The sequence below is a fragment of the Carcharhinus amblyrhynchos genome, chromosome 19, assembly GCF_965287045.1.
Source record: "Carcharhinus amblyrhynchos chromosome 19, sCarAmb.v2.hapA, whole genome shotgun sequence".
NCBI lineage: Eukaryota > Metazoa > Chordata > Chondrichthyes > Carcharhiniformes > Carcharhinidae > Carcharhinus > Carcharhinus amblyrhynchos.
The window spans coordinates 5,364,344-5,390,456 of record NC_137342.1 but is presented as its reverse complement, the minus strand read 5'-3'; the positions used below and the strand labels follow the sequence as shown (position 1 = coordinate 5,390,456).

At 40.9% G+C, this 26,113-nt stretch overlaps 1 protein-coding gene across 2 annotated transcripts in view; it reads right to left on the bottom strand.

Annotated features, from left to right (window-relative positions):
- ints13 (integrator complex subunit 13) overlaps nucleotides 1-26,113 on the bottom strand; it is a 54,264-nt gene that overhangs the window by 18,453 nt on the left and 9,698 nt on the right. Inside the window, exons 4-12 of one of the 2 annotated variants that reach the window (XM_080207179.1) lie at nucleotides 23,458-23,660; nucleotides 19,732-19,812; nucleotides 19,137-19,227; nucleotides 17,900-18,028; nucleotides 17,724-17,747; nucleotides 12,491-12,575; nucleotides 9,275-9,301; nucleotides 6,602-6,691; nucleotides 5,555-5,644 (exon numbers count right to left, since the gene is read on the bottom strand). In XM_080207179.1, the coding sequence (XP_080063305.1) occupies nucleotides 5,555-5,644; nucleotides 6,602-6,691; nucleotides 9,275-9,301; nucleotides 12,491-12,575; nucleotides 17,724-17,747; nucleotides 17,900-18,028; nucleotides 19,137-19,227; nucleotides 19,732-19,812; nucleotides 23,458-23,660 (820 nt within the window). The remainder of the gene's footprint in view (nucleotides 1-5,554; nucleotides 5,645-6,601; nucleotides 6,692-9,274; nucleotides 9,302-12,490; nucleotides 12,576-17,723; nucleotides 17,748-17,899; nucleotides 18,029-19,136; nucleotides 19,228-19,731; nucleotides 19,813-23,457; nucleotides 23,661-26,113) is intronic. The other variant, XM_080207180.1, reaches the window with a different exon arrangement.

Sequence of the window (26,113 nt, the reverse complement as noted above, 5' to 3'; positions counted from 1 at the left end):
ACAAAAGCTTGGCAGCTAACTGTTCCCTGGTGCATTCTCCATGGCAAAGCCTCAACAAATCAGAGTCCACTTACCAACCAATCAGCACTCTTATGCAGTATAAATTGCTGTTCCCTTCAGAATTGGTATTCTTATGAATTTGTCTTGATGAGTGCAAGACAAAAGGCTTTGACAGATGTCTCTACTTTTGTTATCTTTAGGGTAAAAGTAAAGATCAGAGATTGAAAAGTGATATATTAATGTAGGGAATTACTAAAATCCTTTGTTTAAATTTTCTCCTTCTTGACACCACTGACAAGACAGTGCCATAGCTTTTGCTCCCAGACTTTGCCAGAGCCAGCATTAGTGCTTCTTCTCAACGTTCCGGACATGGGAGACCATCTCTCATTCCGGGTAAGCCCAGCAATGCTAGTTTCATTCACCTGGAAAGTTTAGTCGAGTTTAACTTGGATAACACTACTAAGTGTCCCTTTCAATTAAAAATAATTGAGAATCATGCAATAGTGACAATGTTGTGAAACTGATCTCACAAATGTTGCTTCTAAATCCCTGCTCAACTCTGGAACATTTCAAAATGACTGAGACACACAGATTCAGATTCTTGGAACAAACACCTGGCTCCAAAGAAAAGTTGTCAAAGTTACAAGTTTGGAGATGATGCATGAGTTACAATATCTGGGTACGATCAGGAATGACCGAAAAAAGCCAACTTTATTTAAAAGTCAGAAAAGACATGCTGGTTAGGTGCATCGACCGTGCTAAATTCTCCCTCTGTGTACCCGAACAGGCGCCAAAGTGTGGCAACTCGGAGATTTTCACAGTAACTTCATTGCAGCGTTAATGTAAACCCACTTATGACAAATAAATAAAGCTAAAGGAGCAAAAGAACTTTGTTTCTGTCAAATAGTAAAGATTTGCTCATACATCACTGAGGTGACAGGTATTCCTAAATTGGATTACTGCAATGTGTCATGCTTATTATTCAGACTTTGGAACGGATGAGCAACAGGGCCTTAATTTGTGAAATTAAATGAAAAGATTGTGATTTAACAGCCAAGGAAGAGGGTGGGTGGTTTAGGCAGTACCTGTGAAATGAAACAATTATCATTTCTCTTGACAGGTTCTGGTGAAAGGTCAGAGGCTTGGAGCATTAACTCCATTTCGCTCCACAGATGCTGCCACAACCTGAGTATTGGTAGCATTTTCTGTTTTGATTTCAGCGTCCGCACTATTCTGCTTTTCAAAGGGAGGGTGGGCTTTCTGGGGTCGATTCTCCCAGCCGGCCGTGAGCCATCAGCTGAGGCTGTTTCATGGCTTCCTGCTGGACGTCACGGCCTCCATAAGTCTCCAGCACTCAGATTTCCAGTGTAATCGGAGCTGATTACAACATGGAAATCAGCAACTGTATTTGATTATAAGCCTGGGGCTGAAGTCTCTGGGCCCATTACATCTCACCCGCACGACCCCACCCTCTGCCAGGAGTGGTTCACTCCAGCGGGGTGAACCACCAACAGGGAACAGGCGGCAATACCCTGCTGGAGGGGAGAGAGGCCATGGAGGAAGGTCAGAGGTAAGCACTGCCCAAGGGTCACATTGGCACTGCCCACAGGGGTGATCGGGGGTGGGGGGGGGGCATCTACAGATTGAATCCCGCTGGGGCACTCTGTGATGCATGGAGATTTATTATGGAAATCATTAAAGAAAAACAGCAGGATTTACTCCCATTCTCCTCTACATTGCGAGCTTCGAATTTTTTTGGGAGAATCCCGGCTTCTCACTTTAGGTGGCTTTTTAGTTGAGCAATTATCAAACCAAAGTTTAAGTGTTAAAGAACTCCAGTCAGATATAGGCAAATGTTTTATGCATATCACCAATATGTACGTGTTACAACAAAGGGCAAAGTTGGCACAGGATGCACCTGTGTATGAACCGAGACATGCAAGGTTAGATTAGATCTGCTAGCAAACAAAGCAGGAAGCAGAAGGAATACCAACTGAGAGTCTCTGACAGAGGCCAAATCAAACTGCAAGGTACGATTACACCACACAGAGTACCTATTAATGGACTGAGGCTTGAGGTTAGCAGTGAGCATTCATTAATGAAGTGTAAAGTGCCTATCAGGACAGAATTATTTTATGTTGTACTGGCCAGAGCATCAAGAATTAATTGAAGATGGGCAGACTTATATTTACATAGCATCGTTTTACAACCCCAAGATATCCCAAAGTGCTTTAGGCCAATGAAGTACTTTTGAAGTGCCGTCAGTTGAAATGTAGGAAACGTGGCAGCCAATTTGCACACAGTAAGCTCTGACACACAACAAAAGCACAAACAGCCAGTTTATTTTTTACGTGATGTTTCTGGGGAGAACTCCCCTCATCACTGTCAAAGTGGTACCTCAGGATCATATCATAGAATGAGCATTATGCATAATTAGGCAACTCAGCCCATCGAGTCTGTACCGACTCTGACACACATCTTATCCAGGCCCGCCCACTGCCTTAGCCCCATAATGCCACATATTTACTCCACTAATCCCCCTAATCTACACATCTTTGGATACTAAGCAGCAATTTAGCATGATCAATCCACCTAAATTGCACATTTTCAGAGTGTGGGAGGGAACCGGAGCATCTGGAGGAAACCCATGCGGACATGGGGAGAACGTGCAAACTCTATGTAGACAGTGACCCAAGGCCAGAATCGAACCTGGGTCCCTGACGCTGTGAGGCAGCAGTGCTAACTGTGCCACCGTGCTGCCTTCTTATGGTTATCTGAAAGAACAGACCTCTCAGTGAAAAGTCTGTCAGTGTAGCAACCACAGTACTGTAGTGGAGTGTCAGGTTGGATTTTATGCTCACGTCTGTGGAGGAGAATGTTCACCCACAACCTTCTGACTCAGAGCAACAGTGCTACCCACTGAACCACAGCCAACACAAAGGCCCCATATATCCATCCTGGTCAGGCTGACAATCAGCAGTATTAACAACTAGCTCCAGACAGCACACTTGAAGAATGCCAAGACTCTATAGGGAGTGCAGTGCAACCAGAAAGATATCTAACTTTGGAGTTTTGGGTCATTCTTTCTCAAGAGAACTGCAGACTAAGACCAAAAATAAAGGCCAGGATTAAGCCATATGGCTACTCAAGCCTGCTCCACCATTCAATCAAATCAGGCTAAACTGTACCTCAAACCCCATTTGCCCAACTAACTCCATACCCCTTTTGGCAAAGAGTTAAGAGTGTCCGCTACCCTTTGCTCACTAATTTAGTTCTGGAATGATGCAGGTCTAATTTTAACATTATGTGACCCACCAGAGGCAACAGTTTCCCTCCCATCAAACCCCTTTATCACTGGAAGATCATCCCTCAATACTCTACTGTTGGGTAGCTTTGCCTGGAAGAGAAAGAAAAGACAATCAATCCACTACTTTGTGTGTAAAGTTTGATTAATTGGTTCCATCTCCTTTTCACACTTGAACAAAATCTCATCTCCACGAGCAAACTAATTAATTCTACCACAGGAACGGGACTGGAGGGAAAAGGAGTTGGGATTTTCACTTTCAAAAAGCGACATCTGATCTGATGTGTTCTCAACTCCACTTTCCTACATTGTAGATTGAAAGTCCGTCTAACTCAGCTTTGAATTTATTCAATGCCCCAGCCTGAAATGCTCTGTGAAACAGAGTTCCAACGATTAACAGCTCCCAGAGAAGAAATTCCTCCTCAGCTCGGTGTTATATGGAAGACCCCTTATCCTGAAACCGTGTTCCCCTTTGTTCAAGATCTCCCCATGAGGAGAAACATCCTCTCAGTGACTAACCCTGTCAAACCTCCTCAGAATCTTATCTTCCAATAAGATCACCTCGAACTTACAAAGAAAAGCTCAAAAGACTAATGTTCATTGAATAAGAAATGACTGGGAGATAGGATACAGGTTCTGATGAAGGGGATGTTTTCTCTCTTTTCAGACACTGAAGTAAATACTTCTAATCTGAACACGTAGCTTGGCTCCTGTCCAAAGAACTGCAGTGATGTTAAGATACCATCACATTCATGAGAGCATCTAGTGAGTTACTGAACCAATTGCCAGTAGTTTCACAATCAGGCATGATATCACCTCCCCTGCAGCATCCGTATTACATTTAGAACTTAAACACCAAGTTTTCCAATTGTATAAATAGCAAACCACTCATTTTAAATGGATTACATCCACGCTCCATTTGGGAAATCTCAATAAAGGTAGGCTTCATGAACGATAAACATGTAAGAAGGATATAAATAGCAGGGCGCTGCTCTGGGAACAATGGCTGCACTAAGCCATCGACAGATACAAATGCATACATTAATGTCCCACTTAATTAATCATTAAATATGGTAAGCTTCAACCCTTTAGGCAACTAAGGTCTTGTCACAAGAACAGTTTTGCACAGAAATATTCATAATTATACTCGGTACATCACAATATCAGCAAGGCAATTCTGAGGACGAAAATGGCTTTCATAGAATCCCTACAGTGCAGAAAGAGGCCATTTGGTCCATCGAACCTGTACAGACTCTCCGGTAGAGGATCTTACCCAGGACACCCCACTGTAACCCCATGCATTTACTCTGCTAATTCCTGTAACCTACACATCTTTGGACATTAAGGGTCAATTTAGCATGACCAAGCCACCTCACCCATCCATCTTTGGGGTGTAGGAGGAACAGGAGAAAACTCTCACCGACATGGGGAGAACATGCAAACTCCACACAGACAGTGTCCCAAGCATGGAACTGAAGCCAGGTCTCTGGCGCTGTGAAGCAGCAGTGCTAACCACTGTGCACCGTGCAGCAGAATGAGACAATGGCCTGGATTTTGCAGCAAGGAAGAAAAGAGTTGTCCACAAAGATTGAGCAAACCCTGTGACAGGAGTTTCTCCTTTTCCTGCAGCAGTTTAAATCTGACAGCAAATCAAGGGCAAAAGCAACGATGGCAACTAACAGGTGGGCAACCAAACTGAAATATTTACACAGAACAAACTAGAAAGTTAAAATTCAGTGCTTTTAATTTACATGTTCAGGTAGCGAATTCAACGTGTAACTGCTAAAATAGTAAAAAGTAAAAATAAGCATATTTCTAGGTGGAATTTTAAACTATTGTGGAGAACTTTAACATTCCACAAAGATAAAATCAGCCTTCCAGGGCCAGAGGAGCACTTCATAGTTATGTAATACACCATTAAACCTATTTGCACCTCATTCAACACTACTCAACTTTTTCCAGGATTTTCATAGTGAGGTGAACAGCGTTAGAGTAAAAGCTCTTATCAATTCATGATTATAAGGGAGACAGCAGTCTGTGGGAACCTCTATAGCATGCTCTTATGGACACACTGACATCAACTTCTGATTTTCACTTAATTCTGGAGGAATTTTGATGGCAAATGTTGACATTGCCACAGCAAAATCCAAATCATCCTGTTTATCATACAACCTAATGCATAATACTGTGGCTTTGCCAAGATACTTCCACAAAAACACTGCAGCTACCAAATATAGCAAAGTTACTCACCATTCAGTAAGAAGTTTGTTAGGCAAGAGGAAGGTCTACTGTTTACATCTACCGGTGATATTCTGTAAGCTCCTGTGCAATAGTGCAACTCTGAAATAAATGTTTTATATTACAGTAATGTTAACTCATAAAACAGGATTAATAAATGAAAGCAATCGTTCTGAACTCTTGTTCAGAAGTAACGTGATGCACCCTCTCATTGAGCCATTGCATTCAGCCTTTTCAGGTAAAACAAGCTTAATACAGTCAAGAAGAATATAAATGATTACCATTACAATATCATAAGACACAGGAGCAGAGGGAGAACATTCAGCCCATCAAGTCTACTCCACCAATGAGATCGTGACTGATCTGATATGGTAATCTTCAACTTCACTTTCCAATCTTATCCCCATAACCCGCAATTCCTTTACTGATTAAAAATATGTCCTCAGCCTTGAACATAGTTAACCATCCAGCCTCTTCAACCCTCTGCGGTAAAGAATTCTACAGATTCACAACCTTCAGAGAAAGAACTCTTCCTCATCTGTGTCTTAAATGGGTGATCCCCTTACTCTGATTATATTCTCCAGTTCGAGACTCTCCCACAAGGGCAAGCAACCTCTCAGAAAAACCACAATGAAGAGTTACCCAGAAAAACTGCCCTTGATGAGGTGTATGAACATGCACCTTCACAGTTTCCTGTTGCTTCCAATGTACAATCAGGGCATCAGAGATTAGCCCACTCTCAAGGTGTGGTCCTTCATTATATTTAAATGAGGTTTTGGCAGTGCTTTGAAATTAACTCCTCCTGCACAGATTTCCTGGAGTTTGGGGAGCTGGTCAATAAATGAAGGTGAGATTCAAGTGCACTTCATGGGCAGGTTTAATGTCAACCATGTTGCTCATTCTAATTCAATAAATTTACCAAAATGAAACCTGTGTTTGGGTATAAAGGAAATGGATTTAAATGGCAAAAGTAGTAATTTTGTTTCTTTAATAACTCACTGGGCAAAACAGGAGGCAATACAATTTTCACCAGCTAGTTTGATCATATTTTATACTCACCAACGTTATTAGTCCGTGGGGTACACCACTTCAATGTCACAGTATCTTTGACAGCACTGTCTCTATTGCTACTGCATAGATGTGGATCAACTGCAAGATAAAACCAAACAGAAGACAGAGTTTGGCTTGAACAATAAAATTGAAAACTTTTAGAACAAACTTAATCTTCTAGAAGTAGTATATAAAAAAAATGGAAAAGCAGATTCTAAAGTGAAACAATTAGTTCAATACTTGCAAGAGTCATTTTCACTGAAGTTCATTCCAAACTGATGAGGATAATTTGGAGAATTACTGCAGCCAAAGCCAATTTCAGTCACAGTTGAAATTAAGTGTTGTGGTACAGAACAGTCAGAGCTTCAGCCAGGAGAACAATGCATATGTTCCATAGCGCTCTCAATGGCTCCCATCAACTCCGTTCTGTAATTAGTGAACAGGAAGTGTGGGAAGTGTGGTTCAAGCGAACATGACCTGGATGTGCCTGTCCATTGTTACTCCATCTGGTGAGCCAGGAAACTCAGCCAAGTCATTGGGAATAAGAATACAAACCCACTCCTTTCCACTGAGAGCGAGCATTAAATGTTTTGTAGTTCTGACAAGCTAAAATAAACCTTAACTTGTAACTTACAAATAAAATCCACCGAAAATCAAAACAAAACTTAAAAATTAATCACCATTCTGGTTGTGGTGGTTGCACTGAGTGCATATCACAGGGAGAGGCAATTTGGTCCATCATGTCTGGGGCTCTGTCTCTTTGAAAGAGCCTTCCACTAAATCTATATCCTCCAGCCTTTTCTGCTATTCTTTTTCAAATATTTATCCACTTCCATTTTAATACCATGATGAACTCTGTTACCAGCAGAGCATTTAATGTTCTATAAAGAACTCTCTCCTAAACTCTCACTTCTGTCCTTCTAATGATGCTGCTGGATTTATGCCTGGTCCTGACACTTCAACAGAGGAAATACATTTGTACGTCATATAGACTATTATGTAGAATGCTGACAGTTCGAATGCCTTATTAAGCCTCTTCTCAAGTATCTCTTTTCTATTGAAAGGTGTTCAATTTTCTTTCATTTCTCCTAAGAGTCTCATCTTTGGCTATCTTAACAAAACTCTGCTCCACCTTCTAACCAGTCTTGGCACCTCTGCCAAATGAAGGAGCCCAGAGTAAAAAAAATTAAACAAGTTAAATAGATTATTTAAGGTTGATTTTAAAATATGCAGATATTGATTCATGTGCTGTTTCTACACACTGTTGCAAAACATATTCGCAGACATACACAGCACTGACTCACTAATCTGGATAAATACCTTCCAACTCCTATTTCAATACTTTACTTGAAGTCTCTAGCAATTATTTGGAAGAAATTCTAAACCTGTTACATGAAACACTAAATTACACTACCAGTTACCTTTCTTTCCCTTGAAGTGGTCACCTACAAATATCAGAAGAAGTGATATTAAGATTTTTTTCTAATAGGAGAGAAAAATCAAGCAACAGAAATCCAAACTTTTCCTGCAACTGTTCCAGAGCAGGCATTGGAAATCTAAACTCAACTCAGAATTGCAACAAGAATAAGAGTCCAAAGATGTGAGGGTTAGGTTGCTTGGCCATGCTAAATTACCCCTTGGTATCCTGAGATGCATCGGTTAGAGGGATTAGTGGGTAAATATGTAGGGATATGGGGGTAGGGCCTGGGTGGGATTGTGGTCAATGCAGACTCGATGGGCCGAATGGCGTCTTTCTGTACAGTAGGGATTCTATGATTCTAATATCCTATGATTCTGATGCAACTGCAGATGAATACATTTGAGGTGGAAATAGTTCCTTTAATGTGTTTAAAATCACGTGCCATAATTTAAGCAGTAGTCACAATGGGAATTTAGAAATACAACCAGAGACCAATTTAAAATTTTAGACAGCAAAATGAAAATTTAAAATTGCATTGATTTAAAACTCGCGACTTCTTCAAAATGATCAGTAACACTGCTTAATTCAACTTTCCTAAGAATAGACAAATGCCAGAAGGAGTGCCTTCCCTGCCCTTCCTCCCCCACACACTCCAATGTTCCTTATTACTATTCCAATACATTCAGCTGACTGGCCACATTGGTGGAAACTGGAGTCTGTTCTCTTGGTAGTAAGAGGTTTACGGCCCAGTGTGGCTAAAAAGAACAAACAGCATGACATTCTGCTTTTAATAAAAGTTTTTTGAACATCTGAATAATAGATGCTCTAAACTTAAATCACAAAAGGTGTCATATTTAGAACAAACATGCCAACTCTACATCTAGTATTCTACAGCTGTAGACTGGAGTTTGAACAGAGGGAATTTGAATTAGATTTCTGTGATGGGAGAAGTTTCAGTTAGAGGTCTGATGGAGAACTAAATTGCATAGTAGGATCTCACCTCAACAGGCTGGTCAATTATTGGAGCACAAAGCTCACACACCTGTCGTGACTTGATCGAGATTGCCTTTAATGACAATCCATAGCTCAATTCAAAATAGTTTTCTGTTTAAGGATTTTCAATTTGTCAGATACGCTTTTCTAGCTGTCCGATTTTGTTATCGTACCCTCTAACAGTGGTAGATAATCTGGCTCAATATCAAAAACGATCTACACAGTTATTCTAACACATGCTAATACTATGATAATAAAATTAGACATACATGTCATTGGTGCCATGTTCTTGCCTTCTGTGGAAAAAAATTAAAAATGTCAGCCTTCAGAAAGATAAATGCTGTAGGCAATACAACTTGTACTTCAGTAAGTCAATACCACAAATACCTCCTTGTTTGGAATGGATATTTACTTATTTTCTCCCAGTTGGGTCCTCAGGAAGAAGTTTAAGAAACGATAATACATTAACTTCATTGAATGAGTGTCTGTTTGAATTTTACTGTCTGTAGAACTGAATCAAGGACATGCAATGGCGTAATACTGAGCACAATCTCAGATGTTGGAAACTTTACAGTAATAAAGTACTTCTGAAGCGGAGTTACTGCTATAACGTAGGAGACAGCTGCCAATATGCATGCTGCACAGTCCCACATATATTAGAGAGAACGATCTCCATAAACTTGAACCCATCCAAGAATCTGCTGCCTGTAACCTAACTTGCACTTCAGTTACTTTCATGCCTATAGTCTTGACATAGTGGCTCCTGATACAGAGTTGTAATAATGAGTACTCAAATTGAAGGATGCGACTACTGGTGTCCTGCAAGGATCTGTCTTGGGGCCTCAATTATTTACAATATTCAGTAACAACTTGGATAATGGCATAAAAATACAAAAATGCAAATTTGTAGAAGACAAAATTGGGCAGCATTGCAGATAGTGCCGAGGTCAGTATAAAATTACAAACGGAATATTGATAGATTGGGTGAAAGGGACAAGCTGTGGCAAATGAATTTTAATATAAACAACTGTTAGGTTATCCATTTCAGACCAAAAAAAGATAGATCAGGGTATTTTTTAAAAAGGCACAGAATTAAATTCACAAAATGTCCAACATGATTGGGGATTCAGGTGCACAGCTCCTTAAAAGGCCACAAAAACAGGTGCAGAAAATAGTCAGCAGTGCAACAGAATGTTAGCCTTCATATCTAAAGGGCTGGAGTATAGGGATGCAGATTTTATGCTGCAGTTGTACAAAACGCTAGTTAGACCCCATTTAGAGTACTGCGTGCAGCTATGGGCAGGATGGATGTTTTGGTACTGGAGGGCGTTCAACACAGGTTTACAAGAATGAGACCTGGACTTCAGGGGTTAAGTTACAAGGAGAGATGAGACAAATTAGGCCTTTATTTTCTTGAATTCAGAAGGTTGAGGAGTGATCTGATAGAAGTCTACAAAATACTTATGGGGAAGAGTAGGGTGAATAAGGATAAACTGTTTCAGGACCATAATCTATAAATTAGGGCCTAGCTGTTCAGGAGAGATGCTAGGAAACACGCAGAGATGGAGATTTTGAATCGTCTTCTTCAAACAGCGGTGGATGCTGGTTCAATTGTTCAGTTTAAGTCTGAGATAGAGACACTTACATTGAGCAGGGGTATCAAGGATATGGGCCTGGGGTACATACATGGAGTTAGACCACAGATCAGCCATGATCTTATTGAATGGCAGAGAAGGGTCAAAGGGCCGGATGGTCTACTCCTGTTCCTATCTAACACCTCAATTTTAAAATTTGCATTCTTATATTCAAATCCTCTCCCAGCCTCACCCTTTCCCATCTCTCTAACCTCTTCCAGCCTGACAAACCTTCACCTTTGTGTTCCTCCAACCCAAACTACTCTTGGCATCCTTGTCATTTCCTTTGTCCAGCTTTGGTGAATGTGCATTCAGCTGCCTAGACCCTATGGGGTTTGCAATCCCCTCCTTAAACCTCTCCACTATCTTTCCTCCTTTAAGATCTTTATTCAGTTTATTTATTAGTGTCACAAGTAAAACAGTTAGCTCTTTGACCAAGCTTTTGATCACCTGTCCTAATATCTTATGTGGCTCAATGCCAACTTTTCATTGATAACACTTGTGTGAAGAGCCATGATGCACTTGACTAGTTAGTAGGGTTGTAAGTGTAAAATGCTTATACAGTTTGAAAACAAAGGGAGTGCAGAACTTCTTAATTAGCCTGAAATCTCAAATCACAAGGTCATGAGAAATAAGAACAGGAGAAGGGCCATCAAGCCTGCTCCACCAATGAATATGATCATGGTTGATCTGACTGTGGCCTTGACGCCAGTTTCTTGTCTCGCCATATCCATGACTCTCTTGTTAATCAAAACCTATTGAACTCATTCTTAAACATAATAAACTCAGACACTGCTGCACTCTGTGATGGAGCATTCAAAAGACTAATATCCCCCAGAGAAGAAAACCCTTCTCATTTACAATGACACAGTGATTAGGACCCAGTTCAATTCCAGCCTTGGGTGACTGCCTGTCTGGAGTTTGCATGGGTTTCCTCAGGGTGCTCCAGTTTCCTCCCACACTCCAAAGGTATGCAGGTTAGGCCAACGAGTTGTGATAAATGTGCAGGGTTACGGGGATGGGGTAATGGTGAAATGCTCTTTCAGAGAGTTGGTGCAGGCTCAATGGGCTGAATGGCCTCCTTCTGCACAACAGGAGTTCTAAGGTTATATTGCAATGCTCAGCAGGGGACCTCTTACCTTTAAACTGTGCCCCCAGCTCTAAATTCCCAAAGAAAACATCCTCTTAGGATTTACCCCGTCAAGTCCTCTAATATTTCAATAAGATCACCTCGCAGTTTTCTAAATTCCAACAAGTATAGGCTTAACCTGCGCAACACCTTTCCTCACAAGGTTACAAATCATGTAGCCAGAAAAGCCAAAATGAGTTGTGAAGAAAAAACATTTATTTTTTCATCTCCCTATTCCTCCCCAATTCATGAGTGGACTATCATGCTAGCAAACCTTTCTTTACGTTAAGTTTTCCTCAGAAACCTTGTGAAGCATTTGACATCATAAAGCTGGAGGTGACTGCAGAGATAGGTTAGGTCAGAGAGGAATCTGAAAACAATGGTGAAATTTTAATAACTGAGACACTGCCAGAACAGCTGTCAACATCGATTATAGTTGTTTTGCAAGCACAGGGGTGACGGGTGAACTGGAATTAGTGCAAGTTAGGATACAAGCAGCAGAGTTTTATACAAGCTGAAGTTTATGGAGAGTACAGGTTTGGGGCCAGTCAGGAGAGCATTGGAATTAATTCGCAAGAAAAGCCTGGCTGAGAATTGTTTTTGGAACAATTGAAGAAGAGGGTTAACTCACTTTGTTTTTGTTCCAAGCACTTAACAATTTTATAGAACTTGGTGACACTTATGCCAAGTATTTACTAGATTAAGTCAAAACTGCTACTTACCGTTTCTCAGTAATTCAGTATGAGCATCTTTCTGATGGAGAAGTTCTACATCATAATTTGCAGAAGTGTTTGCATGTTGCTCTTCCTTTAAATAAAGGACAGTCAGAATGTAAACGCAATATACCCTTGTTTGTAGCTGATGAACAGATATTATATCTAAACAGTGAAGCAACCACAGTTGCAAAAATCCCTCTTTGAACTGCTCTTATTGTTTGGGGTCATTAATCTGGGCCAATTTTGACTTTTTAAAGAAATGCTTTTATTGAAAAGATAATCAGGAAAAGTTTTAAAAATCCATTTGATGTTCAGTGTCTAGTTTACTTTAAAACTTGGCATCTCATGGTTCAACAGTAACATGGTGCGCAGACGCTGACGTTGAACTGGGGTAAACACAGTAAGAAGTCTCACAACACCAGGTTAAATTGGTAGCAAATGCCACTAGCTTTCGGAGCGCTGCTCCTTCATCAGGTGAGTCACCTTTGTCACTTGATGAAGGAGCAGCGCTCCAAAGGCTAGTGCCGTTTGCCACCAACTAAACCTGTTGGACTTTAACCTGGTGTTCAGACTTCTTACTGTGTGAACAGTAACATGTCAGGGTGCATGACATTTAGCAGTATTTAACCCTTGAACCCTATTGCACAATAGGCCTGAACACTAACATCACGTTAGCTTTTTTCCTGCAGGTGAATATACAAAAAGAATGTTCCTCATCTTTAGCTGAAAGTTCAGAGAAAAACACTAGCTAGAAAAACTAAGCCCCAGTTAATTCCAGGCAAGAATGGGCTGTTTTATATTTAGACATCTTTTCCCAGTATTGTTATCTCAGATGTTTCCCAGGATGAATCCTTGACACCCATCTCTCCTCCTATTTCTTACCTACGTTCTGCCCCTCTGACAATATGTGGAGATGCCGGTGTTGGACTGGGGTTAACACAGTAAGAAGTCTGACAACACCAGATTTAAGTCCAACCTAACCTGCTACTGCCACTTTAAGACTTGAATAGCAGGTTAGGTGTAAAGATTTGCATTCTAATCAGTAATCTGTAAACTGTCTGTGCTGTTATATGCTCTGTCTGAGGCCAGAATTCTCCATCCACCTGACAAAGAGGGAAACCTCGAAAGCTTGTGAGTTTACTATCAATAAATCGGTTGGACTTAAACCTGGTGTTGTCAGACTTCTTCCTCTGACAATATCCTGAGCTACATGTGTTTTTACTTAATGCTGACAATACCCAGCTCTACCTCACCAACACCATCACCAGTCAACACTCAGACACTAAATTGTCAGACTGCTAGCCCAACATCCTCCAATTAAATACTGGGAAGACTGGAAGCAATTTCAGTTCAAACAATTTCAGTTCAGCTCCCAGCTACCTCCTCCATCCCTCCGCATGTTGGGAAACTTTCATGCCATATCTGAGCCCAACAGCAACATATCAAGGTTATCACCAAGACCACATATTTCCACCTCTGTCACATCACTCAACTCTGCCCACTTCAGCTCATCTGATGCTGAAACAGTCATTTTATTTCTAGATATATCTATTCTAATACATTCCTTGCCAGCCTCCAATATTCCAACCTCTTTAAACATGAGGTTGCCCAAAATTCTGCCACTCATGTTCTAGATCACACCCATTTCCATTAACCCACCATCTGGGCTCAGATGTGGCATGAAAGTTTCCCAACAGTCCGGTTCAACATGCGGAGGGATGGAGGAGGTAGCTGGGAGCTAAGTTGTTTGAACTGAAATTGCCTCCAGTCTTCCCAGTATTTATTTTGGCCTACACTGGCTCACAGTCCAAAAGCATGCCTCCACCTTAAAACTGACATCCCTGTTTTCAAACCACTCCATGAAATCTTCCCTCTATCTTGCAAAACTGCTCACAGAGGATTTCCAAGAACAGTCCTGATGTAAATATCACTGTGCATAGCTAATGACATTGGCCTATAGGATGCAAGAGTTTTGAATTTGCTAAAGCACTTTGCAACTTTCAAAAAAGTTCTTTGTTTAATTCATTCATGGGGCTGTGCGTCGCTGGCTGGCCAGCATTCATTGTCCATCACTAGCCGCCCGAGGGCAGTTGAGAGTCAAACCACATTGCTGTGGCTCTGGAGTCACATGTAAGCCAAACCAGGTAAGGACAACAGATTTCCTTTCCTATTGGACATTAGTGACCCAGAAGGGTTTTCCAAAAGTCAACAATGGGTTTCATGGTCATCAGTAGATTCCTAATTCCAGGTATTTTTGAATCAAATTCCACCACCTGCCACGGAGGGATTCAAACCCGCATACCCAGAACATTAGCTGAGTTTCTGGAAATCACATAGTGGCATTATTGCTAGAATCAACTGTCCTCTCTCCTAGCTGAATGAAATTGTAAATTTGAGGAGACATTTTATAATGCATACTCATCCAAGACTTTAAGCACGTACAGAAGCTAAAACAATTTTAGTTTATAATAAGCTGATCCGGATTTGTGTGCAAGTGATAACACGACCAATCGGATTTCAGCTGATTCCTAGCTTTCATTTTTAAAATATAGCAATCAATCACCATTACTTGGTTCTATTTCATTGGTACAAGTATTGATAGAGGGGATCAAATGGTCCTTGGGGTTCATTCTTCTGCAGGAACACAGGAATCACCAATTATAGCATTCGTCTCATGAATGTCTCCACAATTTCTTGCTCCTCTACCTTACCCAGAAGGGCCTGTTTCCCGTGCTGGGTTGTTCTTTGTTCTTATTATTCCAGGTATTGATCACTCACCTGAACCTTTTCCTGACATCAGTTTTGACTGAGTGGGCCATTGCTACCAACAGAAAAACTGAGCCCCAGGTAATTCCAGGCAGGAATGGGCTGAGGGATAGAGCTTGCCTCCTGGCTAATTAGACTTATTATTGAACCCTTTAAATGCCATTATCCACGATCCCACTGGGATTTCGTGGTCGCTCAGGGATTCTCCCAAACTCGCGCAGATCTCCTGTGGTGTTTGCCAGCAGTCTTCAGAGCGTTCCCTCCTTCAAAGACACCAAGTGTTTGATTCAGGGAGGCAGCACTGGGAAGTGGGCTGTCTGCCCCTCACCATGACCCCAATCTACCCACACTCCCCTGTCTCTAGTAAGGATTCCTGGTGAAGGCCTCACTGAATTACCAGTAGCAGTCATCTCTCCCACTGGCTGACAGCTCTCAGGGGTGGGACTTTCACCTTCCTGGGGATTTAATCTTGTGGGAGGTCTGATGTTGCCCATTTAACTGCCTGATTAAATAGCTTCAGGCCACCCTTGAAGAGGTGACACGGGTTTCCCATTGGTTCTCTAACTGGTGGGCTGAACCTGCATCACCTATACTAAATTCACTCATGTCTTTGTCCTTCACTTGTGGCCTAACTTTGACACTGCTCCCATTTAACTTTTGCTTATTATAATGTAGTTCTTTTTCCTCGGTGTTACTGGGAACACCAGCATTAACTGCCCACTTCTAGTTGCCCTAAAAAGATAGCAGTAGGCATCTTCTTGAGCCATCACACTTGGTGCTTTTATCAGCTGACACAACTGAATGACTTGTCGGCTACTACAGAGGGAGTTAACAACACCATGGGACAGGAGTGCTTGGGAAATGAAGGCAGGTTTCCTTCCCGAAAGTACATTAATTTGAATTTCTACAACCACGTGACAGCTTGATGGTCACTCTTACTGACACCAGCTTTTAAAACCAGATGATTTGAACAGAATTAATCCCCAAATCGTCACGATGAGGTTTGAATTAGCGTCCTCTATGATTAGTTTAGTAGCAATACCATGTCTTCCACCTGATGTCAATGATCTGCCTCATAGCCTATACCTACACCATCCTTATTAGCTTGGATGATCAGTGAGGGAAGGCCGAACATGATACTCATGATGTGTCGTCACCAGCAGCTCACTGCATACGCTCAGCAAGACTCTGAACTAGCAGCAAAGCTTGGCTTTGGTAACATATTACGTGTCAATGAGTAATTCCTGGTATTGAACTGCACTGAAATTCATCGGCTATAATTTTGCATACATACAAATTAAGCTTGGATTCTCCCGCAGCTCCTCAGCAGGTCTCTCAACATCATTTGCAAACCCAACAAAACTGCATCAAGTCCTGGAATTCTAATACAAACTCTAGTACAAAAGCAAAACACTGCAGATGCGGGAAATCCAAAATAATATGTTTTGATGAAAAATCATTGATCTGAAATGTTTCCCTTTTCCTTCCTCCACAGGTGAAGCCTGAACTGGAGTGCTTCCACCATTTACTGTGCTTATCACTAAATTCTAATAATTCATGTAGATTACAAACATTTAATAATGTTGTTAAATTCCTTTTTATATGCACTTATCTACATTATTCATTGATTGCTCCCTTCCTTCTGGGACGATAGAATGGTGATGTTAGAGGATCAATTTCCTTTTAACCACTAAAAACGACAGAGCATGATCAACCATGCCACCTTGTGGCAGCATTGCACCAGTTGCCTTGATAGCATCTCCAACCAAACTTGGCATTACTGACACAACTTGATACAGTAAAACCCTCAACATATTAACAGTGCAAAGTTGCCCCAACACACTGACACTGTATTCAGAGTAGTACAATCTAGAAACCTTGAACTTTATAAATAACTACCTGCGCTGCTTTAAAAAGATCTAGGAACATTAGGGCCGGAACATTACGACCATTCAGGCCAGCACGATTTTCCCTTCCCATTGCAGTAAACGGAGATTTGGCTGGGCGCCAAATTCTCCGACCTTGCTGTAGCGGGAGCGTGGCGTGAACAGCCGGTAAAATCATGCTCTGGGTCTATTCTGAAAACATTTTAATAAAGAACTACCTCCCCCACATGAACCCCCACCTCCCCCACAAATCCCAGTGTGTAGAAAGCGTTCAACAATGAACAAACTGCAGCAGGTACATTGTCATTGCATGCTACACAAATACAATACAGGGCAGAGACATAGAAACACGCATAATGGAAAGAACAATACGGATGTAAGGGAGCAATTTTCGTGACATCATCATACAGAGGATCATAAGGTAATGTTACAAGAGCAAACAGTTTGAGAGTGACTGCAAAATTGAAAAGGAAAACTATTCAACCAAAAAAATGATTATATTGCACACTGCCACGTGTTACATGCAATATAACCTATTGATCAGTTTTCATGATCTAATGTTCTATTTTAAATACAAATTTACTAACCTGTTCACTGACACTGAATGTAGGCTAGCAAACAGAAATATGATGTGGAGAGAAAATAATTTGAAAATTACTTTGAAAAATGTTAATTATCACAAACTGAAAATAAGAAATAAAAAACAATTAGATGCTGCACTCTACTTAAAAAAAAAGTAGTTCATTTGAGGGAATAGACGCACCTTCATGGGTATGTTAGTAATAGTAGTGGAGGCAAGGTCAAAGTGTTGCTGGACAAGGGTGGTGAGTTTTGCAGGTAGCTGCCTTCCTGCACGGACACTGTGGACTTCACTTGTTAGAGCCAAAGAGACCTGTAGGAAACAATTTGGACACCAACCGATGGCTTATTAGACACCAGTGCAGTATTAATATTGCTACCACAAAAATAAATTCCATGTATACGCCATTTATGATGCATCACAGCAAATTTGTTCTTAATAAAATTAAGCTGTATATTCAATGGGAGAATTTTAAAAATCATTTGCATTTACTTATCAGCTTCAGCGTAATAGAAAGCCCCGAGGGTGCATGGTACGAGAGTTATTGTACAGACGTTGAACTAAAGAGGAAATACGAAGACGGGTGACTACAAGTTTGGTCAAAGGGGAGCACCTTAAAAAGCAGAGAAAAGGGTGGAAGAGCTCAGGGAAAAAAATTCCAGAGCTTAGGGGCTAGGATTTGAAGATTTCCTTTCATTGAGGTCAACAGAAGGAAAAATCAGCAAGTATAATAGACAGCCAATTCACTATCAGCCACCTTATACCAATTAGCCAAATGTAAATTGCTCCCATTATTTTTGGAGCACTCCCTCAAACAAATCAAACTTGGAGGGAAACGTAGCTTCCAGTTTTCTCCTGGGAAACCAGAATTCTGAAACTGCAAAGTCCCCGAGAACACATTATGAATGCTGCATTCTGCTTTGCATTACTGTGGTACTAATATATCTCACACACCCCTCAATGCTATAAGATTCGAGCTGCAGTTACACCGCAGGACTTGAGACAGGCAGCCATCAGTCATGAGGCTGTGCCATTCACAGCTACAAAAAGACGAGTTTCGTCACAGATTGAACAATACCCAAGGGGTCTGTGCAAACATTACCATCCACACAAATTGAGCTCCGTGCCTTGTTATGTTGTCTCAAGAGTGGGAACACTTCTTTCTCAAAACACTGAAGCAAGACTCCACCTATTTCAGGGAATGTAACAGACCATGTATTGTCAACCTCAAGTGGCCTTAAACACCTTTCCAAAGCTGGTCTCACATTGCTGCACTTTAGTGTCCGATCATCTTTGGCACATCATTAAAATATGTAGTAATTCAAACAAGTGACAACTTGTACCCCAATAGTCCAGAATTTAAGTGGCACTAAAATGTGATGGTGTGTCATATTCTAAATATTTAGAGAAAATTACGTACATCTTTCCTCGGACGGTCAGAAACTAGACTGTCTTCACCCGCTGTGTAGGTGTGAATTAAGACCAGTTCACAATGTTGAATTTGCATCAGGCTGAAAGGAATGGAAAGAATAATTATTTAGCAAACCACCTGTTCAAAGCAAATAAACACACATATCTATTCTTAAATTTAGTTACTGTAAACTAGTGGGTAGGTAGTCTATCACATTTCTCACTGAAATAATAAGAAGCCTTTTGGCTTATTATCCTTCTGCTTTGATAAATAAGAACTAAATATTTAAAAACAAGTTATTTTCATTCTGGTAAAATAATCCAAGCTAAGCAGTTAAGCCAATCTTTAAGAGGACACAGCAATGCAAAAGAATCGCTCTCTGTTTTCTGTGTTGCAAGTGAAATCTTTCAAAGCTGCCACAAACAGAACTCTGGACAAGCTTCAAGAGGAACATTGTCACTTTGAAACCACTTATGTCACTGAAGGTGGGCCAATTTGCAAATGATACCCATCAAAAATGAGAAGATTCAGGAACCATTTTGTAAATACAACAGACAGGTCAAAAAGCTAAACAAAGTACATTGAGGAATGGGCTCAAACTTACTTATCCGAACTTGCTGCTAACTTGTTGTGCTCATGGATTGTCTCCTGGACACAGTCTTCTAGCATTCGCACGTGGCTGTCACTGCAAGGCAAAGTTACCAAAATAGAAAGGAATCAGAACAAAATAGTCAAAAAGTAGCAGAATTCAGAATAGAAAGAGACACTGCTCGCGTAAAAATCACTAGCTAAAACCTTAGAGCAATCTTACTAATCAACAGAATTTGGTCCATTATCAGCAACATATCCCAAATCTGTAAAAAAAAGCTGCAGAAAAGCTGTTTAATTATTCTATTATGTAATACAGATCCCCAAATGTTTTCAGGTTTAGATTCATACAGTTGTGTTTTTCATAGCATCAGCTACACCTGCATCGCCAAAAGTGACACTGAAAATAATATAATAGTTTTGACATAGAAAAATGTCCTAAAGCTTTTCAGAGATGTAGTCAGAAAAAATGGGTGCTACATAGATATTAAAAGCTTGGCTAAGAAGCGTTAAATCTATTCAAGCCATGTGGTGAAGTATGAAACAAGACACAGATCTTTTATTAGAGGGTAGGTTTATTCACATGATGCCACATTACTGATCTCCATCTCCTAACTGCCTGCCCATTATCCAGCTGTCACTCCATTTTCTTTTAAAATGCCCAAAATAAACTAGTAAGAAGTCTCATAACACCAGGTTAAAGTCCAAAAGGTTTATTTGATAGCACGAGCTTTCAGAGCACTGCCCCTTCATTAGGTGAGTGGGGGGCACTGCGACAAGAGATAAAATTTTAAGGAAACTTACCTATTCAAATTGAAGTGTTGTCCCTGAGGCTGGTGACGCACTCCAGCATACACCCAAACACACAAGCTTTGTCAAAGGGTTAAGTTTTAGTAAAGTTTGAAAGGGAATGTTTTCCCTGCACTTCTCTATCTTTCTCGCTTGCACTCCATCCAGCTTGTGTGATGCCTGCTGACTGTGGAACACATGATCCAGCAAAATATAGCTAAAACTGAGATACTAGCTAGACGAATGGCACTGAAGTGCATGTAGACAACATCCAAAGCCCTTCCTTCATCAATCATTTTTGTCACCTCCTCAAAAAAATGCAATTAGTGAGACATGACCTCCCTTGTACAAAACCATGTTGTCTGTCGCTTACAAGATCATTCAGTCCCAAAAGTATATAGATCCTATCTCTAAGAATTTTCTCCAACAGTTTCCCTATCACTGACGTCAAGCTCATTGGCCTATAATTACCGGGTTACCCTTGCTACTCTTCTTTAATAACAGATTCTCTTTAATAACATTGGCTATCCTCCAATCCTCTGGTACCTTACCAGTGGCCAACGAGGAAACAAAGACTTCTGTTAGAGGCCCAACAATTTCATCTCGTCTCCCTCTGGGATAGATGCCATTTGGCCCTGGGGATTTCTCTATCTTAATGTTTTTTAATTGACGCAACTGTGAAAATCGCCTAGTTGCCATACTCCAGTACCTGTTCAGGTATGCTAAGGGAGAATTTAGCATGGCCAATGCATCGAACCAGTACATCTGTGGGAGTAACCTGGAGCACCCGAAGGAAACGCACGCACACACGGGGAGAATGTGCAAACTCCACATAGACAGTGATCTAAGTTGGTAATTGAGCCTGGGTCCCTGGTGCTGTGAGGCAGCAGTGCTAACCACTGTGCCAACATGCCAGTTGTGGGGCTGGAGGAAATTAGTGATAAGGAGCGTTGAGGCTGGAGGGGGGCAGATTTGGAAATAGGATGAGAATTTCAAAATTGAATCACTGCTTGACTGAGGACAAATGTACTTCAGCAAGCACAGAGACAACGGGTCAACAAGGCTTGCTGCTGGTTAAGACATGACAGCAGAGCTGTGACTGACCTCAGACTAATGGAGGGAAGGAAAGCAGCCAGGGAAGCAATGGAACAGTCAGGCCTAGAGAGAACAAAAAGGCTTTCACAGCCGACGAGTTAAGACAAGCGCAAAGTTATACGATATCAGGGAGATGTAGAAGGTGATCTTAGACATCCCACAAATGTGAGTCAAAAAACTCACCCTAGGATCAAATTCAACATTAAGGTTGCAAACAGACTGTTTTAGTTTTAAGACTATTGCCAGGGAGAGGGGTGGAGACAGTAGCTAGGGAAATGAGTTTGCAACTAGGACCAAAATACAATGGCTTCAGACTTCCCAACATTTAAGAAGAGGAAATTATTGCTCATCCAGTTCTGGACATCAGATAAGCAGTCTGATAAATTAACAGAGGAGCAACTGAGAGGTGATGGCAAAGTAGAGCTGGGCGTTGCTTGCATCAATGTGAAAACGAACACTTTCAGATGGTGTCCCCAAGATGTGGTTTGTAGGTGAGAAATTGGAGGAGGACAAGGATAGATCAAAGATAGAGACACCACAGGTTAACAGGCAGGAACAAAAGGAGAAGTCATTGCAAGTGATAACCTGGCTCTGATTAAGTAGACAAAAATAGAAGCAGGTGAGCACAGTCACAGCCAGCTGGCTGGTAGTGGTGATGTATTGGAGCAGGATGTGTAGTCATCCACAGTATGGGTTGCAGACAAGTTAAGGAAGAGAAAGAGGGAACGATTACCTTCATCACAACCACATAGGATGGTATTTGTGACATAAATTGAAACCTGATTGGAAGGATTTAAACTTGGATTTATGGAAAAGGTCAGCATAGATTAAGGAGTCAACAACACATTCAGATTTGGACAGGGAGACGCTGACAGTGGTAACATCACCGAAATAGTAATCCAAAAGCCCAGGCTCTTCCTGTGAGGGTTTGGATTCAAATCCCACCACAACAGTTAGTGGACTTTGAATTCAGTCCATAACAAATCTGGAATTGAAAGCTGGTCTCAGTAATGATGACCACAAAACTATCATTGCGTCTATTTGGTTCACTAATGCCCATTTGGGATGGAAATTAGCCATCCTTACCTGGTCTGGCCTACATATGACTCCAGACCCACGGCAATGTGAATGGTTATTAGCCGTCCTATGAAATTGTATGGTAAGCCACTCAGGTCAAGAGGAAATAGGGAGGGGCAACAAATGCTGGCCTTGCCAGTGACACCCACATCCCATGAAAGAATAATAAAAATATTATCAGTGAGGTCAAGAGTTGATGCTTTGAGGTGGTAGTGATGGTAGTAGATTGAAAACACTGCCAGTGCAAAAAGGGAGAATCAGGAGAAAATAAATCTGGATTCAACACAGTTTTGATTAAGATGCTGACTTTTGCACCTAGGTCACAACATAACCTGAATATTGGCATATTTTTATCTAAATTGATATGCACATAATTCAAGCAGTTTTTAAAAATATTGAGTTATGATCTAAAGAATATTCTAACCCATAAAATAAGCCATCACCGATGAAACTAGCCCACAAATGCACAACCATGAATATCAAATACAGCTAAATTACAAAAATATAAAATGGCTGCATAACATTCATAAAATAGGATTCATACCCCACTTTCAAATGTAACTTTGAACGCAACTATTTGATCTGCAGCAGATGCACAATATTTTGTATGGTCAATGTATTTTGCTCCAATTTAGTTAAAGCACTTGAGTACAATCAGCTCAGACGTGAAAAGCAATCATTTTAATGCAAGCAAAATTAGCAATTTAATAGGATCAGTAGAATACATCTGCCCAAGCAATTGAATCATTGTGAATGATGGTGAGAACATGAAGCAGCGCACCTTTTGGCATTAGTTATACAGATGATACGACCCCTGTTGCTGACACGGTCTGCATTCTCCATCAACGTGGTCCGGGCTTCATGCTGATAGTCTGTACATTTACACAGGACCTCTACAGCTTCGACTAAGCCATGTAGCACGCTGCAGCACTCTGGATCCATGCGGAGGTTGGGAGGCCCAACAGCCGCTAAGGCCGCCATCAACTGTGACAGAAACAGGATCTATCAATGCCTGCTTTGATTAAGATTTTGACACATTGCACTGAGCTCATTAAAATGATTTCCTAAAAATGTGAGGTACGTTCGGAAGCCAAGTCATTAAAATTATAGAATGAAACGGTACAGAGGGAAGCTATTCAGTCCATCGTGCCTGAGAGAATCACCCAATAAGTCTCATTACCCTGTCCTTTCCCTATAGCATTGCAGTTTGTCCCCCTTCCAGTATTCATCGAATTCTCTTTTGAAACACACAACATAAACAAAATACTGCAGTCATTTTTGGTTCTTCTGCCAATCGCATCAAATCCGTGTCCTCTGGCTCTTCCATCAGTGGTGGTGGTTTCTCACTTCCTCTACCAGAACCATTTATAGTTGTGAAAACCACAAACAAATCTTAACCATTTGTGCTTTAAGGAGAACAATCTCGTTTTTCCCAGTCTCTCCTTATATTTGAAGGCCCACATCCCTGGTATTTCTCCAGTCAATCCCTCCAGTACTTCCAAGGTTGCAACATTCTTCCTACAGTGTGGTGCACAGAATTATGGATTCCAAATGGGACCAAACTCAGAGTTTAATGGCTCCTCATGTTTGTACCCTTATCGTTTTCAAAAGCTCAAGGATCTTGCATGTTGTTATTCAAAAAAAAGCCTGCTAGCTTTTCCTGCCACCACCTTGGAACTGTGTTCATGCTCCCCAGGTGTCTGTTCCTGCACCTCCCTTAAAACTGCATCATTCACTTCATGTTTCAGATTAATGAAATTTCATCTGAGCTAAACATTTACCACATTTTGCTTTTATTTCAGATTTCCTGCATCTACACTAATTTGTTCTTTCACCTGGTTCATATCGCCCTCCAATTTTCCAACCAAACTCTTATCACTTCACTTTTCTGTGCTAATTTTTTTATGATGTGGAGATGCCAGTGTTGGACTGGGGTAAACACAGTAAGAAGTCTGACAACACCAGGTTTAAGTCCAACCGATTTATTTGATTGTAAACTCATAAGCTTTCAAGGTTCCCCTGACGAAGAGGGGAACCTCGAAAGCTTGTGAGTTTACTATCAAATAAATTGGTTGGACTTAAACCTGGTGTTGTCAGACTTCTTACTAATTTTTTTTTACCCATCGCATGCCTCAATTTCACCAGCTCACCTATGCCCTCTTGAAATCTGTTGCTATCTTGTCACTGTTTATTGCATGAAGGTTTGTTAACACAAACGTAGAAATTTTGCCTGGCATACACATGTCCACATTAAAAGGCAGTGGTCCAACGAGCAATCTCTGGGGATCACCACTGTATAGCTCCCTCCACTCTGAAGAAACAACCGTTCTCATCTCTTCTTTTTGCTCCTTAGCCAATTTCATATCTACAGTCACTGGACCCCTATTTCTGCCAAAATGTTTTGTGGTACATCAAAGACCTTAATGTTCATATATACAGCAACCACATGACCCTCAGCAAACATCTTCATTAAAGAACTGGCTCAAGTTAGTAAAACACTGTTTGCCTTTAAGAAATCTATGTCTTCCCTAATTAACCATTTTGGTTGCAAACAACAATTAATTTTTTGACTCTTTCAAAGCTGACTAATGGCTTAACCTTCTTCCTGTTATTAAACTAGGTAGAAAGAGCGCCGTAACTATACGATAACACATGGGACAGAATCTTAGTGATTCAAGTACCTGAATAATTGTTCTTTGAAAGTACTAAGACATGCAAAAGTTTTCCACAATAGAATTGTAGATGTACAAAGCAAAATTACCAGGAGGAAAAAGAAAGATTTCTTCTGACTGGCTGCAGTAATTGGATGATGTCAAAATAGTGTTAAACCCCATAACATCCCTTCACCAATTTGAATTTGATTAGCTTAACCGGCACCCAGCCAGCACCTCAAACATTCGATCCCTCTGTCATTGACGCAGTGGTGGCAGCGTGCACCATCTTTGGGTGCACTGCAGCAAGTCACTAAAACTCATTTAACAGAAGCTCCAAATGCCCAGGCTCTACCACCTGGAAGGACAAGGGCAGCAGAAGCACAGGAATAGCCAGAGTTCCCCTCCAACTTGCAGCCATCCTGCACTATCTCTGGGTCAATTCAAAAATCAATTTTTAAAAGAAGAAAGTTGAAACACAAGGTACCATTATAATACAATGCAGACCATGCCAGAGCAGAGGTGAAAGTTTATCTGCTAGTTAACGTGTACTTTGGACTTGACGTAGGGTTTTCTACATTGTTCTTGCAGTCAATGACAAGCAGTGTATCCTAACATTATACTCTAACACCAGAGCTGATTAAGTACACTAGTTAATTACATACAGATTACAAACTATTCAAAAACACCTGCTCCTACCCAAAATATCTGACATGTTTAACACGCTTTGAGTATCAATTTTGTAATTGGCTACGGGACTATTCTATGGTTGAGATTGGTAAGGGA